General features: G+C 44.1%; 2 protein-coding genes across 4 annotated transcripts in view; one reads left to right on the forward strand and one right to left on the reverse strand.

Moving 5' to 3' along the window:
• Positions 1-3,097: 3,097 nt before the first annotated feature.
• TUBAL3 (tubulin alpha like 3) lies at positions 3,098-12,083 on the reverse strand. Of its 2 annotated transcripts, XM_084781767.1 has the most exons (4): positions 12,008-12,083; positions 8,013-8,256; positions 5,692-5,840; positions 3,098-4,173 (listed from the first exon to the last, which is right to left on the reverse strand). In XM_084781767.1, the coding sequence occupies exons 1-4, from the start codon at positions 12,008-12,010 to the stop codon at positions 3,229-3,231; spliced, it is 1,341 nt and encodes a 446-aa protein (XP_084637893.1). In that variant the 5' UTR covers positions 12,011-12,083; the 3' UTR covers positions 3,098-3,228. The 2 variants fall into 2 exon arrangements, with proteins under 2 accessions (XP_084637893.1, XP_084637894.1); XM_084781768.1 differs by lacking the exons at positions 8,013-8,256; positions 12,008-12,083 and adding an exon at positions 7,652-7,783.
• A 3,684-nt stretch (positions 12,084-15,767) lies between these two features.
• NET1 (neuroepithelial cell transforming 1) overlaps positions 15,768-19,126 on the forward strand; it is a 33,551-nt gene continuing 30,192 nt past the window's right edge. For both annotated transcript variants that reach the window (XM_084783508.1, XM_084783509.1), the window contains exon 1: positions 15,768-16,017. In XM_084783508.1, the coding sequence (XP_084639634.1) occupies positions 15,890-16,017 (128 nt within the window). In that variant the 5' untranslated portion in view covers positions 15,768-15,889. The remainder of the gene's footprint in view (positions 16,018-19,126) is intronic.

The following is a 19,126-nucleotide window of genomic DNA, read 5'->3' on the forward strand; positions in this document are numbered from 1 at the left end:
ACACACACACAAGCAAAAAAAGAAAAACCTGACTTTCAGATAGTGGGATTTACAAGGCTAATTCAAAAACTTAAGAAAAAGTTTTCATTTGAATATTATTACATTGTTAATTTTTAAGACAAAATCTTCACATTTCCTGTGTCTGAGAGAGATGGAGAGAGCACTAGAGCAAATGTACTTCACCGGTGCCCTCTAGTGGCTGAATAAAAAAGCTAATAAGTACATTTTTTTAATGTAATAAATTTTAACTTTTTAAAAAAGGACTTACAACGCTGTAAAGCACTATATAAGATTCACAAAAGGAAAAATCATCAACTACTGCTTAATACCACATTTTAATATGTATAGAAATTCCATAGCACACCTCATCCATCCCTAAGTCCTGGATGGGAGTGAAAGGAGGCTCTAACTTTCTCCTGCAATTCAAAGATGACAGGGGACAGTAGAGTTCCAAGCTTTCAAGGAGCATGACCTTTGAATTGTACTCTAAAGTACGAGTGACAGCACTGGCCAAAGGACAAGTATATGCTGAAAAATGGGGAGAGACTTTCTTGGTTGGAATTTATGGTACCACTGTAACAGATAGGGGTGGACTTGTAGGGCGAAGTCTCTACCCACCTTGTGCCGAAGTGTACGCCTTATGTCCAAGAAACGGTTAATCATTAAATCCTGGGGTGAGGGGGGAAGGTCATGCCAGCTCTGCTTCAGGATGCTCAGTCATGTAGTGCTGGGAGGAAGACAGATGGAGACAGAAAAGCTGTTGGGAGGAGAGGATTTAGTGGCTCAGAAGGAAGAGATGGGCTATGTGAAATTACACCAGTAGAACATAAGAAATCAGAGGAGGTAGTTTTTAAAAAACTGTTCTTTAGACTCCGCTTCAGAGGGAAGATAGCAGCACAAGCAAAAACAGAGATCACTAAAAGGAAGAACATGTTTCAGGAAAAATAATACGTTTTTAAGACGAAATCATTTCAGTGTACCAAAAGCGCCTTTGAGAATGTATCCAGAAAGTAGGAAGTTTAGTGTAAGACTTAACAGAGAGATGAAACTTAGAGACGGGAGTGCGGACGCTCCTTCAGATCATGTGTCTGTGGGATAAATAACAGGAGAGAGCCAGAAATGTCTCCGCCGGGGACACAGTGTAGAAGAAGTGTCTATCTAACGGAACACAGAACTTGGCTCTAAGCAAGACATTTGTACTGTCCCCTGTAAGGCTCAGGGAACATCTCGGATGAGGGACCAGGAAGAAGAGAGGGAGAAAGGCTGTGGAATGCCGTCCTCCCGGAATGACACAGGCATCAGAATCAGACATTCACATGGGCTATGGCTGCCTGCTCAGAGCCTACACAAGACTGGGCCTGACATCAGTCAATCACGGAGTGAGGGAGGGACTTCTTGCTGAGCTGTCGATCCAGGGAGAGAGTCTGTGGCCCACACTTCGGACACATGATGGGCAAAATGAGCTCCCGTGAATAACTCCGGACCTATTGTCACACACGAATGAGGTCGCCAAAGAACAAATTTAATTAATAAAACATGGAGGAGGAGTTGTTTGCCAGTTGTGGTGCCAGACACTGGAAGAGCAGTAACTGGTGCCACAGGAAGCAAAGGATGCCCTACATGAAATGACACATGCTGAGGTAGAGAAATCTGAAGGCTACAAAAGCCACTGATGTTGATCAACAAGTAATGACCAGCGATGTTCAAGACAATCATTTAAGTGGAGTGATGGGTGTGGTGGTTTGAATGAGAATGGCCCTCATAGGCTCATATGTTTGAATGCTTGGTCGACAGATGGTAAACTGTAAAGTAGGCGTGGCTTCTTGAAGGAAATGTGTCACTGGGACTGGGCTTTGAGGTTTCAAAAGCCAACTCCAGGCACAGTCTTCCCCCCCCCTCTCTATCTCTCTCTCTCTCTCTCTCCCCCTCCCCCTCCCCCACCCCCAATTAAATGCTTTCTTTTTATAAGAGTTGCCTTGGTCATGGCGTCTCTTCACAGCCGTAGAACAGTAACTAAGACAGTGGGGAAATGGCTGTGGTGGTAAATGTTGTCAACTTGACAGGATTTCGGATCACCTAGGAGACAAACTTCTGAATATGTCTATGAGGGGTAATTGAGGATGGAAGACCCACCCAAAATGTGGGCAGCTCCATTCCATGGGCTGCAGCCCTGGGATGAAAAGGGAAAAGCCAGCTAAGCATCAGCGTTGAGGTCTTCCCCCTCTCCCTCGCCCTCTCCCTCGCCCTCTCCCTGTCCTCCTACCCTTCCCCTCCCTTCCCTTCTCCAAAAGTTAATTAGTGCTTTTTAAACATCCAGTGCCCCTTTACACCTCTCCCCACTCCCGAGGTTTTCTTTAGTGGCTGGCAGGTCTTCAATCCAGTTCAGAACTTACATCGTCATCAAACCTCTGAAGTGCCTAAGAACCAAGTTCTGCTGGCCACACTTTAAGAACACCTCTGTAACTAAATGTCATTGTCAACTTGACTGGGTTTTAGGACCACCTAGGAGACATACCTCAGATGTGTCTATAATGGCATTTCCAGGGGGAGTTAGCTGAGGAGCAAAAACCCATCCTAAATCTGGGCTATGTGCTAAGAAAAGGGGAGAAAAGGGGGAAAACGGGAAAACAGGAAAAGGGGGACTCCTGATAAACACGATGGCTCATGTCTCCCTGCTTGTACCCAAATCCTAAAAATGCCCAACAGTATTCTTGTTTGGTTTTGTTTTGTTTGAAAAACAAACTAAGGCCTTGAAGCTGACACTTAGAGAAAGAAAAAGAAATATCCTAAAAGCATTTATGATTTAATTGACGTATAATACCTTAGACAGTGGAGAATTCGCATTTATAAACTGTGTTTTCTACCTCAGAACAGAAATGGAAAAGCAGAACCAGTAAGGTCCCATACTCGCTCAGAGTTTTGTTGTTTAAGGTGGAGGAGGGCAAAGAATAAAGCCAAGCTTTTGGTAGAACGTAGGAACTAATACAAAATAACTCTACGTAGAAGAGACTCAGTAGTTTAAATGATTCTAATCCCCAGAAGGCTCTCAATTAGCAGAGCTGAATTCTACTGTACACAAGAAAATATCACTGAACTGTTGATATTAATATGTTTAATTAATACAGAATTTTGGATCTCGCTTATTTCCTTTTATTCATATAGGTATATAATATCTTGAAAAAAACATGCCATTTTAGCTCAGCATTCATTTGTATGGTCATCTTTACATCAGCAACTCAGACCCACTTCCTCATAATCTTTTTCCAGAGCACCCAGATCTTCTCTGGCCTCTATAAACTCTCCTATCTCCATGCCTTCTGTGATGTACCAGTGCAGAAATGCCTTCTTGGCAAACATAAGGTCAAACTTGTGGTCCAGGCGGGCCCAGGCTTCCACAATTGCTGTGGTGTTGCTCAACATACACACAGCCCGCTGAACCCTAGCTAGGTCCCCTCCTGGCATCACTGTAGGTGGCTGATAATTGATTCCCACCTTGAAACCAGTCGGACACCAGTCAACAAACTGAACAGACGTCCTTGACTTCATGGCTGCAATTGCTTCATTCACATCCTTAGGGACCACATCTCCTCTGTAGAGTAGGCAGCAAGCCATGTACTTGCCAAGCCGAGGATCACACTTGACCAACTGGTTGGAGAACTCAAAGCAAGAGGCAGTGATGTCAGGCACAGAGAGCTGCTCCTGGTAAGCTCTGTCAGCAGGGATGATGGGGGCAAGGGTTGTGATGGGGAAATGTATTCGTGGATAAGGTACTAGGTTGGTCTGGAATTCAATTAAGTCCACATTCAAGGGTCCTTCAAAACGCAGCGAAGCAGTAATGGAAGATAACACCTGGGCTATCAACCTATTGATACTAGCATAGGAAGGGCGGTCAACACCAAGTTTGTGATGGCAGATGTCATACACAGCCTCATTGTCCACCATGAAGGTACAGTCTGCGTGCTCTATGGTGGAATGAGTGGTGAGGATGGCGTTGTATGGTTCTACTACGGCGGTGGAGATTCTAGGAGATGGGTAGATAGAGAACTCCAATTTTGTCTTCTTGTAGTACTCTACCGAGAGCCGCTCCATCAAGAGAGATGTAAATCCCGACCCTGTGCCTCCTCCGAAGCTTCGGAATACCAAAAATCCCTGAAGTCCACTGCACTGCTCGGCCTGTAGACAAAACATGCAGATGATAATGGTAGATGTTAATTTCCCAAGAACAAAAGGTTTAGAAAGAAGGCTGGGGCAACAGCTCCATTAGTACCGTACTTGCCTTACAAGCATGCAGGTCGGAGACACTACGTTGTTTTAAAACAAACAAACAAACAAACAAGCTGGTTATGGTGCGCTGTATTTGTTATCCCAGCACTGGAAAGATGGAGTGAGGCAGGTGACCAGGGCTGACTGACTATCTGTCTTATCCTGGTTGGCCAGTCCTAGGTGAGTAAGAGACTCTGTCTCACACAAACAATAAAGTAGATCATAGCTGAAGGACGACAGGCAAGTTTGTCTCTGGTCCCCACATGCACCTGTGTACACAAGTACACAGAGGAATGCACATACTTTAAAATGATTCAGAATGTCTTCTTCTGCCGTGTTAGCTACATAACAAACACGGCTAATTTGTAATATACCTGAATACTACTTTTGGAGCTGGGGAAGTCTTTAGAGTTTTACTACTGCTTAAGCAGTCCCAATCCCAAACTTCACATCCTCTTCCCCTCCCCTCCCCCCGCCCATTTTTGAGTACTTACAAGATGCCACTAATGGAAATTCCGTATCTGAGCTCATCATAATGGGTGGCAGTCAACACACAGGCACACTAAAAGTACTGCATAAAATTGTCTGAAGCCTATGACCATAAGGGGTATTTGAAATTTAAATACATTCTAAATTTGACTTGGGTCCCCTAAAGTGTGTGTGTGTGTGTGTGTGTGTGTGTGTGTGTGTGTGTGTGTGCGCGCGCACGCGCGCGCACGCAAATATTCCAAAACCTGGAGAAAATACACATCCAAGTAAATCCTATGCCAATCATGCTAGTTATGGGAGGCTCTCAGTGTAGAGAAGTAAAGCCTAAATATTTGGCTACCTTTCACTGTTTGCCGTGAATTTATCTACATATGGTCTGAATGCTTTGTCAATAATAAAGAAAAGAAAATGAGCAAAATACAGAAGCAAGATGAAGTCCCCTCTGCAGTACATAAAGTACCTCTTAAGTTACACACTACACCCTGGATGCTATAAAAGGCACCATGCTACCAGTGGCTACACCAAACCACTAACCTAATGAACCATCTGCAGATTCGAATCCTTACAGAACTGTTAGAAAATACAGTATGTAACCTTCACAAAAGCTCTGCCCCTTGTCATCTTCACAAGCAGAGGTGAAAATTGGAAAATAGTACATTTTAGAAAGCTTTGAAAGTCTCTGCTAACATACACACACACACACTCCCTACAACAGTAGAAACAAAGGTGAAGGGGAGCCACCTGGCTATTGTAAAAGCTTCTCTTCTGTAACAGAGTAACCAAAGCCAACATCAGCACACCCTCCCCCTAAGCATCTGCAGGAGGCCCAGGGTGAGAGGGTTGGGGAGGGAGGATGGCAGCAAGCAAGGCTGGTGAAAGCTGCTACAAGATCACAAGTATCCAGCATGACTCATTCATAGCAGGAGAGGAGGCACTTGCCAGCTTTCGGATCCTCTCTAGAACAGGCTCGATGGCCTCTGAGCCCATGGAGTAGTGACCTCGTGCGTAGTTGTTTGCAGCATCTTCCTTCCCGTTCACAAGCTGCTCTGGATGGAAGAGTGAGCGATGTTTCCCCACACGGATCCCATCTGCAGAGAGAGAGGTGCCCTCAGGGTTTGCATTCGCTGTAACTGCTGGCCCCTTTCTAAACTGGACAGAACTCTGTACTGTGGTCCCTGCTCTGTTTCCAGGTGATGGCAAAGGAATGGAATTTATCCTGCAGAAATGGCCTTTGTTAGTCTAGGAAAACAAAGAAGTCTTCTTGTTGGTGTTGTTAGTCCAGGTATTATGTACTCCAAAAGACCTTGACCGTATCATCCTCCTGCCTCCACTTCCTGGGGGCTGGAATTATGAGTGTATGACACCATATCTGCTGTAATGTTAAGCTAAAGAGTTGATAACAAGATTCCTACATGTTAGGCAAGCTCTCTACCAACTGAGCTACAACCCCAGTAGTTTCTTAATTGCATTTGTTCATAGCACCTAGCGGAGCAATACTTAGCATGTATATAAGTATCTTTGCCATTGCCCTTTTTGACCTTATCCACTTAATAAATCTGTTAATCTTTGCATTACATTAACATTCTATGACATCAATCCATGTTTTCCCATCAATTTGTCATGCGTTCTAACTCTATTCTGACAAAGAAATCAACTGTACCTAGTATGGCCAGATTGTATTTCTCTAGGAGGGCAGATTATTTTTCCAAAGATCGCAAAAACACTTCCTATCATACATTTGCTTCTAGAAACTTGCTAGACTTACATTAAGATGTGGAATGGGGTTCATATCCCTTCCCTTGTGTCTTCTTAACTACTTTGACTATTGAGACCAGATGAATGGTACTGTGTGACTTCCAGAGTTGGGTGACAAAGTGCCATGAGCACGTATCTACCTTGTACCCATGCTCTTAAAACCTGTCTACCGCGATATGACAAGGGTCTACGCAGCTCAAAGACAGTCTGTGTACAGAGGACTCACAGCCCCACAGCACCCGTGGCTCAGGACCCAGAACCCCAACTTGACACTTAGGTGAGTACACTACTCTCCAAGAGAGTTCCGTAGCTCCCACCTGAATATCCAGATCTGTAATCGTGTGCAACAGTGGGAATTTGTGCCTTCTCAGCCCCACACAGACTACAAGTGTGTGAACAAAAAATGGTATTACTGCCTTGCAGCATTGTGTTTGAAGGGAGTTTGTTTGGTAGGAATAAATAACTAATACACAACATTAGATCCAAAACTACCGGCCTCTCTAGCTGCTCTGCTAAGACAATACCTAATTTCTATCTCCAGTATTTCTCTAGATGCATTTTGGAAGTTTTAGTACAGGAGATTACAAAGTTTGACATTGTTAATTGTAAGATAGCATTTAGTCTGTCAAGATGACAAGGTGGGAGAAAAAGAAAAAATAAAACAAAATGAAAAATAACAACAACAAAAACAGCAACAAATAAAACCTTGCTACCAAGCCTGAAAGTTTAAGCTGGATCCTTGGAATTTGCATAGTGGAAAAGAGAAATTACTCTTTTAAGTTGTCCTCTGACCTTTACATAAGCACCACCATGACCCATGTATGTTCAAATGGGTACACACATACATACATACGTACATACATACATACACACATACATACATGCACACACATACACACATACATGCATAGATACATATGCACATACATACACACATACATGCATACATCATACATACACACACAGATATACACACATACATACACACACACACTGTGGGGAGGGATGAGTAGAAGGAGATGATGAAGAAGAGGGAGAAGGAATGAGAGGGAGAGAGGTAGGAAGCAGAAGAGAAAGAATAAATAAATGTAAATTTTCTTAAACAGCATTAGCTTCCCCTATAATTTTAAGATTTATACAGTACCTTGTTTCCGTGGAATAATTTTCAAGTACTCTACTCTTTTGTAGATGATAATGACAAATTTTCAGCTTCTTTGCCAATAGCTTCTAGCTTTGGAAGGCCAGTGTAAGTCCCCCCAGGAAGGAAGGCCGGCGTGAGTCCCCCAGGAAGGAAGGCCGGCGTAAATCCCCACGGGAAGGAAGGCAAGAGGAAGGAAGGCCAGCGTAAGCCCCACACTTTGGGGTGTTTGTCATGTTCCAGACTGAGGGTTGGGGAAAGTCTACCATCCTGTTCATATAGATTAGCACAATCTCACAATCTCACCCACTTGGTTTGTTTGCCTTGGGACTTGGTTAAAAGCACTAGTAAGTCAAGTTTAGATTACCTATAACAGTTGGTTCTAGGTCCATGAACAGTGCTCTGGGCACATGCTTTCCAGCTCTTGTCTCGTGAAAGAAGGTGTCTGAAGATGTGTTCCCATGTTCCGTTTTAGCATTTTCCAAATGATCATGTTGACAATCCAGAATGAGGCCATCTGGCCGGATTCCATGTTCCAGGCAGTATAGTTCCCAGCAGGCATCCCCAATCTGGACACCTGCTTGGCCAATGTGAATGGAGAGACATTCCCTCTGGAATAAACCACAGTGGGTTAGAACAGCCTGGGAACATACATAGCATAAGCACTACTGCTTAGAAATGTCAGAGACTAAACCAGCTTAGAAATCACAGAGACGGTCACTATAATCTAAAGCAGTGGTTCTCAACCTTCCTAGCACTGTGGCTCTTTGGCTCTTTAATACAGCTGTTTGTGCTGTGGTGACCCACAGCCACAACATTATTTTTGTTGTTATTCTGTAACTGTAATTTCCTACTGCTATGAATCGTAATGTAACTAATTGCATTATGTGATGGTCTTAGGTGACCCCTGTGAAAGGGTCATTTGATCCCCCAGGTTGAGATACACTACTCTAAAATGTTTTACAAAAGAACTAAAAACAACTGCCAACCACATAGGCTGACACTCTGAATTTGATACCTGGAAAACACACACACACACACACACACAAGGAGATAACCATCTCCACGCACAAAAGTGTTCCATCAAATATAAATTTCAAGGAACAGCCAAGTTCCATGGAAAACTGAATCAAGGACTAAAATGGTGCTTAAATTTGAGTCAGCTCAGGGAGTAAAATCATTTGCCTTGAAAGTCAGATGCCCTGGGTTGGCTCCCTGGAACCTAGGTAAAGACAGAAAAGAGACCAGACTTCATGCATGGGTGGTGACACGCTATTCGCACCATACAAACACATGCATACATACACACAACCTAATAAACAAGGTAAAATGTTTTAAAATATCTTTCCACCATACAAATAAAGCACCTACTAATGTGCACTGAGTGAGGAATTGATTAAAGATTCTATATCTTATATAGTCTAGTTTTATATAGCCTATGCATAACTATAATTAAGGGTAAACTGTGGTTGTGGTAAATGGGTGTTTACATGCAGCTATCTAACCCAGAAAAAAAAGTTATTAGAAAGGAATAAATTTTAAATCAACCAGCTTTGTCAAGTAGTAGAATTCAGTATAGACAAATGAAAGATGTTATATTCTCATGCCTTGAAATTTTGTTATTCATATCTGTTCTCCACAAGGAGAAACATTCTAAGGTTAAACCTATTAGACATTTTCACTTATTTTCCAAAACAAGCAGGTCATTGTGCATAAAAACTGGAGGCCAGAGAGGTGGCTGCCTGGATAAAGGTGCTTGCCACCAAGCCTAAAGAGCCGCGTTTGATCTGTGCATCTGCACAGTGGAAGGAGAAAACCAGAAGCAAGTCCTTCACATTGCCCTCTGACCCCTCTGCACACAATAAATAAAATAAATGTAATAATCTAAAGAAAACCTATCACATGTGTAGTTATGTGAAGAGTGTTTTCAAATGTTTTTTAAATATTTATCTTTTATTATTTTGTGTGTCTGTGTCTGTACCTCACCAGAACCCACACTAATGCTGTTGCATAGGTAAGACAACTTGCCTGTCGTTCTAGCCTGGGAAGACAGAGATAGAAAAATCCATAAAGTAAGCCATCTAGCAAAAGCAGCAGTATCTGAGAACTCTGGGTTTGATTGAGAGACCCTGACTCGGTGAGTAAGATGGAAGGACAATTAGGATGTTCCTAGCATCAACCTTGGGCCTCCATATGCGTGCACTCTTACATACACATGCTGCCACACATTCAAAACCACACCACAGGGTGGGGGAAGAGGGAGTGAGAGGGAGGAGAGAGAGAGAGAGAAATTGAGGGAGGGAGGGAGAGAGAGGGAGAGGGAGGAAGGAGAGAGGGAAAGAGAGGAAGAGAGAGAGGAAGGGAGAGAGAGGGACAGAGGGAAAATAAATTCACAATTACACTAACTCTAGTTATTTCTTATTTTTTCTTATGTAGAGGTTACTGGGGGTTTTTGTTTCTTTGTTTTAGCCTGCCCTCATCAGCATTAATTATTTTTCTTAAAGGAAAGCAACTTTGTAAGTCATTGAGACAGACTGTGTTAACCACTTTTTAAGAGAGAGAAAGAAGAAGTTAAGTCCTAGGTCTCTACAGAGATAGCTGATGTTAAACAGCTGCAGTTTGATTTCCAGTTGTCCTGAACGAGTCAGGGTTAGGGCACTGGGCCGTCACTGTCTGGTCCTTCAAGCTGCTTGGCCTTGTAAGCAAGGGGCAGTGCCAAATGCAGTGTCTCAAACTCAGTTACAGACCTCAGATTTCCCACCAACCACACCAGTCTGTGTGAGCCAGAAAGGACAGAGAGAGAGAGAGGGAGGGAGGGAGGGAGGGAGGGAGAAAGTCAGGAGCTCTGACCTGCCACACCCCAGCAATCTGAGCTGGACTCTGTCATGCACAGCAGCAGCAGCAAAACCTTGCCCTTTGCTTCCACTGACCTGGCATATACCAGACTTCTTCTCTTCATGAGAATTTCAGGTTCAATACTTAGAACTTCACCTCATTTCTTCCTTGTTCAACTCTCAGTTTTTTTTGGTGACAACAGCCATGGACTTAATGTCAACATCACTTTACTTACAACGAGCTAAGAGCCTTACAAACATTGGCATGGGGAAACCAAAGCAGCACATGCTACGATGAACAAGCTTCATAAATCCTTATCTGCAAAGAACAGTTTCAGTCCTCTCCCGTCCTCTTGGACTTTAAAAGCCGCAAACACATTAAGGAAACTAGACCTTTGTCCTCTAAGTGGAAGGTCCAGTTCAGAAGGAGGGCTGCTCATTGCATCTGCACCTCAAAGAAACCTCTTAATCTACAAAGTTCACATGCAGACAGCTCCAGTAACTCCCTTCCCCAGCTGTCAGTTGCAACATCAGGAACTCTGTGGAGAGGCATATTTACTGACAGTAAAAACAATCACTGACAGAAATAAATAGCCCTTCGTGTGCTCAGATAACACAGTAAGTAATACTGTTCTTTCCCAACACAGCAGGAATAACTTGGCTTAACAAGCCCTGCTTTTGGCTTTAGAAGCATCTGATGTTACAAAATAGCTGCATCCTAGGGTAGAGAGGAATACTATTCTTCTCTTCGCCTCTGCCACCTTTCTAAGCTCTCTCTTAGAACATTAGTCATACCATTAAAGAGTCTAAGATTGTACAAGAACCCATTGAATGTCAGCATCAATAAGTCCCCGCACACTAATAAATGCCAGTCCAAAACTGATTTGAGTTACTGAGAAAGTATAATTTTCAATTAAACTTTTAATATTAAGATAGCTGTAGATTCAAATGCAATTTTAAGAAATAAGACAGAAGGCCTCTAGTACCCTTTACGCGTTTGCTTTCAGGGGAAATATCTTGCTAGACAACCTCACAGCCACAATGCTGACAATTCTACCGTAAGCATCTTTCAGGTTGTAAGTCATGACTCTTAAGGTAAAAACAGCTTTTACATGCTGGAGAGAAAAATCCATTGGAGCAAGACGAAGAAGAAGAAGAAGAGGAGGAGGAGGAGAAGGAGGAAGAAGAGGAGGAGGAGGAGGAGGAGAAGAAGAAGAAGTTTGAAAGGTTGTTTCCAATGAAAATTTCAAAATTCTAAGATACTAATAACTACTGTCATTTCCACATGGAGAAAACACTTGGAGGGAAGTGGCTATCCAGAGGTTGTCCCAAAACGGAACTGCTAGAGGCAACCATATTCATTCTCACAGAGAACTAAAGAGAGAGTAAAGAAAAGGCTGGGTCCTTTATCCTGCCGCACATTGTGGTCTGTTAAGGATACAGGGTGGAGGAAAGTGCCTTAATACAATCCATACAACCTGCCACCATCCCAAATCAACATCATTAACAGTGCCCTGTGCCCACTTACCATGCCGATCTGAAGGTGCCCCTGCAGCCCTGGGTAATGATTGAAGGGCAGTCATTTCTAGTTCAGCCTTATCACGGGGCCCGGAAATGACTCCACCTGAGGGCTGAAGACATTCTTCACTTAAAGCAACACACACAATTTTTGATTTTTCAGTTCTCTGATGACCATGTAGCCCTATTGGGCCTAAAGAAGCTGTCATGAAGCTTGCGCCAATGACAGTTTGTCTACTAAGTTAGTGACAGTTTACCTACAGTGCCTTCCAAACTATATGTATGTTGACTATAACACATTACTTTTGCTTGTGTGGGTGTGGGTGCACATTCATGTCTACGTGCATGCGTGTGGAGGCCAGAGGACAACCTCAGGTGTTGGTCCTCAGGAGCCATTCACCTAGGTTTTTGTTACAGCATCTCTCACTGTGCTGATACTTGCTGATGAAGCTAGGTTGACTAGCTAATGAGGACCAGGGATCCTCCTGCCTCCACCTCTACATCACTGGTTGTCTTAGTCACTGTTCTATTGGGATGAAGAGACACCATGACCACGGCAGCTCTTAGAAAGCATTTAACTGGGGCTTGCTTATGGTTTCAGAGGTTCAGTCCATTGTTGTGGTGGGAAGAACGGTGGCATGAAGGCAGCTGAAGAGAGAGACTCTGCACTTGGAATGAGCTCTTTGAAACCTCAAAGCCCACGCTCAGCAACATACTTCCTCCAGCAAGGCCAACCTCCTAATCCTTTCAAACAGTGCCCTTCAAATCTGTGAACCTCTGGGGGCCAGTCTCATTCAAACCACCACGCTGGTATAACAAGTTTTGAGGCCACAGCTAGGGCTCACGTGCTTGTGCAGCAAGCTCTTTCCTGACTATTCTCCCAGCCCTCACAAACATCTTCTAAATTTTTCCTCTGATATTAAGAATTGCGTCAACGTCGATGGGGGAAATGAAAGCATATGAACATGATTTGCTGTAATAGTGAATCTACCTAAAAGGCGCCAGGAACCCAACGCTGGTCTTCTCAAGAGCAACAAGAGCTCTTAACCACTGTGCGGTCTCTCTGGCTCCCAATCAGCCCTTTCTGTTTCATACGTATTTCACGAGTTATCTTCTCCTTGAATAAGGTTCAAACCACTTTAAATATAGCCAAGATCCGGCACAATCAATGTGGTATGGATGAAGATCAGTCCTAAATAGTAGGGAAAACAAAGAAAGTATCAGCGTGTCTGTATTTGGAGTGTATTTAGAGTCAGGGTGTCTATTGCTGCAATGAAACACAATGATGAAAAAGCAACTTGGTGGAGGGGGGGCGAGTTTATTTTATGCTTCCACATCACAGGTTATCATCAAAGGAAGTCAGGACAGGAACTCCAGCAGGGGAGGAGCCTGGAGCCAGGGACGGATGCAGAGGCCATAGACGAATGCTGCCTACAGGTTGCTCCCCATAGCTTGCTCAGCATTCTTTCTTATAGAACCCAGGAACACCAGCCCAGGGGCGGCATCACCCATGATAGGCTTGACCCTTCCACATTAATCATTAACTGAGAAAATGCTCTACAGATCTGGATACAGCTCAGTCTTATGGAGGCATTTTCTTAACTGAGGTTCCCCCCTCAAAGGACTCTTTAGTTTGTGTCAAGTTGATATAAAACTAGCCAGCTCACAAGGGCTGGAGAGATGACTTGGGTTAGGGCTTAAGAGTACTTGCTGTCAAAAAAACCGGGGGTGGTGGCGGCGCACACCTTTAATCCCAGCACTCGGGAGGCAGAGGCAGGCGGATCGCTATGAGTTCAAGGCCAGCCTGATCTACAAAGCAAATCTAAGACAGCCAAGGTTAACACAGAGAGAACCTGTCTTGAAAAAACAAAAAACAAAATGAAAAACAAACAAACAACAAGTACTTTCTGGCTTCCAAAGATACAGGTTTGGCTCTGAGCATCCAATTTGATAGTTCACAACCACCTGTAACTCCAGTTCTAGGGGATCTAATGCCCTCTTCTGGCCTCTTTACACACCACACACACGCACACACACACACACACACACACACACACACACACACACACACACCTCACACACACATCTCAAAAATATTATACTTTCAATTTATTGTCCTTTCTCATCCCACACATTTTTCTTCTCAGCTATTACAGCAATTGATGTCAGTGCATATGACTGAAGACTTTTAGGGGGAAAATCAATCTACACTTGAATAAATGTAGGTAACACTTAGCTTCAATCAAATTAGTGAGATTCTCCACTCAGGAAGAGAACTAGCATCCAGTTTTACATAAACAAATAAAAAGTTTATCAACCCTGACCTAAAATATGTTAAAGGCAGGGACAATTTGCAGAGTTGAAGACACAAGGATTCATAGGTCATGTATTTAGTACTGAAAGACACTGGATTGGGGGTTCAGCGAGGGGTGGGCAGGAGATTTAGTCAACAGAAGGGCAATCTATTGTACATTTGTAAGATTTTGCCAACTTTTTCCTGGGTTTATATGACCGACTCTCAGTATGTAGTCATGATGGTTTGAATGAGAAATGTCTCTCCTAGGCTCAACTCTTCAAACATCTGGTCCCTAGTCGCTGGTGCAGCTCAGGATGTTTGTGTGGTAGAGCCTTAGGTAGAGGAATTACGGTCCTGGGGACTGGCTTTTGGGGTTCACAGCCTCACTCTGCTTCCAGTTCACTTTCTCTGCCTCATATTTGCTGTCAAAGATGTGATCTCTCAACCATCTGCTCCCGACACCATTCCTGCAGCTTGCTGCCATGACAGCCATGATGACCGCTCTTCCCTCTGGAACCATAAGCCCAAATAAACTCTTCGTCCTGTAAGTTGCTGTGGTCGTGGCGTTTTATCACAACAGAATACCAACAAATACAACAGTCCCGTTTCCTTCCACTTGCTTCAATATATACCATGGCAGTTCTCTCACTCAAATGTGCCTTTAATTCCATTTCTTGTGCTAAAACCTGGCTGAAGGCCTTGAAGATATTCAATACCTATGTGTGAGTAGTTACATAAAATAATTCCAAAGCAAATAAACATTGAAAGAGTTTTTCTTCACAACTCCCACACAGTCTCCACATCAGCATCTTGGGAGTATCTATTGTCCTTGGCTGGTGCCTTAGTTTGAGCGGGACCCCTGGGCCCAAATCTGCCTATCATAATGTTCTCCTTGTAGGTTTCTAGGACCCTCTGGATCCTTCTACTTTGCTTCTCTCCCATGCTTCTCTCATCTCGAGTCCCAATAGAATGTCCTCCCCTCTGTCCCAGTTTCCTGGTAAGTGAAGACTTTCATGGCACATGCCCCTTGGGCTAGTATGCAGCTATAAGTGAGTAGATACTGTTTGAGTCTTTCTGCTTCTGGGTTATCTAGAGACATCCCTGAGAACACAGTTATTGTCTTTGGCCACTGAGCATATATCCCACACGAATAATTCAGTGTTTATATGTCCAACTGCACTTTGCTTTGGGGTCGTTACTTTCAACCTAATGCTAAACAACATCAAATGGTCAACAGCTTCCAATCCTTTTTTCCTGGCCTGCAGCGAAAGTTCCAGTGAATAGAGACTGCCTTTGGGAGATTCAGCGATGGAGTTAGAATAAACCCCACACATCACACTTTAAGTCCACCAATCTCCCAGGAGTGTGCAGAGAGGGCTTCAGGACTAGGGCGGGACTCCACGTATCCTAGCAACCGCTTCTCGCTCTCTGATTGGCTGATAGCTGAGCAGCCGCCATTTTCAAATCCCCGGATGATGGCGGTAGTGGTTCTCTGCTAGAAGGCAACCTTCTGTCTCGTAGAAGCTGGCGGGCACTGTGCCCGCCACGATCGGGACCCCGGGCACTGGGCCACTGCCCCACCCCCTATCCCCGGACATGGAGCCAGAGCCGGCGGCTCAGAAGCAGCCCCGGCCGCGGAGGAGAAGCCGCAGGGCCTCAGTGCTCTGCGAGGACGGAGCCGCGGGGCTTCCGGCCGACACACCCGGGCCGTCGGCGGACGGGAGGTGGGTAGGGAGAGTCGGGGATGGATCCAGGACACCCGAGTAGGTGGATGTGGGGAGCCAGGGATGGAGATTAGGGAGGAGGGGATAGACGGGAGAGCCGGGAGGTGACCCGGGACTGGGAATGCAGCAGAGAGTTGGGGAAGACCGGGCAGAAATGCGGGAACCTGCGGAAGGACAGGACGCTGGCCAGGCTAGCCTTGAGCTGAGGCCCCAAACAGCAGGTGCTCGGCCCTGCTTAGAGGGGGCCGACTTGTTAACAGTCTCCGTTAACTCCTTACTGGGGAACCATACTAATGCACCAGAACTGCTTTCTACGAGAAACTAGTTGTGGACGCAGGTGCCCAGACCAAAACTGTCATGGAACCTGTGGTGAGGGATGAAGTGTCACCCAAGCAGACACCAGCCTTTTAAGCTTAAAAGCTACTGTTCCAATCAAATTGTGGTTTTGGTTTTTGTTTTGTTTGTTTGTCTGCTTGTTTTTGTTTTTGTTTTTCCAGACCAGAATTGGCCAGGCTCCCAGAATGAAGAGATCAAAGAAAGATGCTGTCTGGCTTTTTAGTTATTAGCACATTTTCACGTTCTCTGTTGTGTCTTCATTTCTTTGTGTCTGGAAAAGATGAGCACTAGCTTGACTTTAGAAATCTGTGTCTGGAAGAGAGACCATGGAAATCACAATAATTTTTCAAATAGGAAATTGGAATGACAGTTGCCTGGACTGCTCTGTAACTCTTTTGACTCTCGAAATGTGAACATTTTGTCTTAAAGTACTGAATGTAGTGGCTCACCATTATAATGCTGTACTCTGTTGAAGTTACAAGGGACGTAACTTTGTTTGAGTTCTGTGTCTTTGAATTCTGTGCAGTGACTTCACAGTAGTGTCTTCTTCATAAAAGGCATAGTGAACTTAGGTGCTTCAGTGTGGGCCTGTGCAGAGAACTCACATAAATCTTGTCTGTCAGTTTTATCTGTAAAAGTAGCAGTCCTGTTTCTGCTCCATCTTTTCAGGTGTCCCCATGGTCCACTTGACATGATTTCAGGGTTGTTTTGTTCTGTTCTGTTCTGTTGGTTTTGTTTCTGAGACAGGTTCCCACTATGTAACTTGGTCGCCCCAGAACTCACAAACTCACACTGTACTTCTGAACCAGAGCAGGCTGCATGCAGGTGCACAGACCAAAACTCACTGAACCGGTGGTAAGGACAGGAATTGTCACCTGAGTGGGCACCAAAGCTTTCTGCCTAAAAACTGGTCTGTCTTCCCTGGCCTCCCCAGTTCTAGGATTACAGTGTGTGCCACCACGCCCAGATCATTTGACATGATTTGAAACTAATTTTCTTATATGTAATTTGTAGTCCCGTGGCACCAAATGGTTTTGAGGAATATGCAGACAGCTTACTTTCACTAACAAGGCTAAGTGGCTCCGTAAAGAGCTAGATCCGTTCACTTGGTGCTGATATTTTTTAGTTTGAAGTCTAAGGTAATTTTGATGTCAGTTCTTGCCTTCTGAAACTTCCTCTCCTCCAGTTAGAGCCTGTGTTTAAGAAGTCAAAGTGCAGAGAGAAGTCATCTTTGAGCCTGAGGATTAGGAGAATCAGGAAAGACTAGTGACAGGAACAGAAAAGGAGGACTTGGAAAAGATGGGTAGAAGCAGTGCCACATTCTACTCAGTCAGTGATACTGTGCACCTGCCCTAACTAATGTCAGACCCTGTTGTAGATAGTGGGGATTCTAGTGAACAAAGGTCGGCGGAGCTCCTGCTCTTAGGAAGCTGAAGTTCTCTTAGGAGGGTTGGTCACCATGAAGTCAACTGAAGCCTCATGAGGGTTAGGGGTTTTTTTGTTGTTGTTTTTAGCAACAAGTGCTCTTTTTTATATTAGTAATTTATTTATTTTTATTTCATATGTGTTGGTGTTTTGCCTGCATATATGATTGTGTGATTTGTCAGGAGTTACAGGCAGTTAAGAGCTGCCGTGTGGGTACTGGGAATTGAGGCCAGGCCCTCTGGAAGCGATGCTCCTTATCGCTAACCATCTCTCTAGCCCTGATAGTCATTTTAAGAGATCACAGGGGAAGTTTCTTGATAATAATGCAGTTGGAAAGAAGGCAGGGATGGAGACATGATAATTTGGGAGATGCTCTCCTCAGCATAGAGGAGCAGCAAGCACAGTGTTTGAAGAAGAATCCTATTGGGTTTGTCCAGGGAATTTCAAGCCAGGTGACTGAGGTGACATGAAGCCAGTGGGGAAGGGGAGGAAACGGAGAGACTGAGAGGATCCTATAGTAGTCAGTGCCTGGTGGACCTTCACTGTAAGAGCGTCAAATGCAGGCCGGTGAGATGGCTCGGTAGGTCAAGGCAGGTGCTGCCAAGCCTGGCCTGAGTTTGATCTTCAGGACCCACATACCGGAAGGAGAGAGCCCACCTCCAAGTTATTATCTGACCTACACACACCATACACACATATACACATACATAAATGTAAATGTATTTTTTAAAGAATTTCAAATATGATTTAGTGAGTTAGGAAGTTAGAGGAAATGGTATAGACACAGATGATCATGGCTTTGGATACAGATATTTAGTAACTTATATGAGTACTGAAAACTGTGTTAGAAAATTTTGGTTAAGTATATTAAATTCGTTTACACTGTTTTCAGCCTTTTGGGTTTGGTTGGTTGTTCATTCATTTTGAGGCCATGTCTCACCAGACTTGCCTGGAACTTTGAGTGTAGCCAAGGATAGCCTCAAACTCCTGATCCTCCTGCCTCTACCTCAGATGTACACCACGACAATTAGTTGTTTTCACTCCTTTCAAATAAGAGTTTATCGTCTTACATTGAGTTATTAAATGAGAATAATTTGCAGTGGGTTGAAAAAAAGTGTGATTTATACAGAAAATAAATGAATGCCAGATACAAAGACTAGGGAGATGGAAAGCCATACAGTAGGAACAAATAAACAAGGTAAGTAGTGTTTGCTACACACGACTAGTGATGGAGTCATATAGATGCAAGCCAACGGAATACTTCATGCTGGCTTGAGAAGACAGGAAATAACTCACTGGTGTAATCCCTGAGTCTGGGAGGATCATTGGTTTAGGGTATATAATGAGT

The sequence above is a fragment of the Acomys minous genome, assembly GCF_964271855.1.
Source record: "Acomys minous genome assembly, chromosome: 5".
NCBI classification, from domain to species: Eukaryota; Metazoa; Chordata; class Mammalia; order Rodentia; family Muridae; genus Acomys; species Acomys minous.

Coding starts and splice junctions, on each gene's coding strand:
- TUBAL3 (XM_084781767.1), bottom strand. Junction 5,841..8,012: donor CCTAGAACCAACTGTTATAG/GTAATCTAAACT, acceptor CTCTCTCTGCAG/ATGGGATCCGTGTGGGGAAA. Junction 4,174..5,691: donor TAGAGAGGATCCGAAAGCTG/GCAAGTGCCTCC, acceptor TTTTGTCTACAG/GCCGAGCAGTGCAGTGGACT.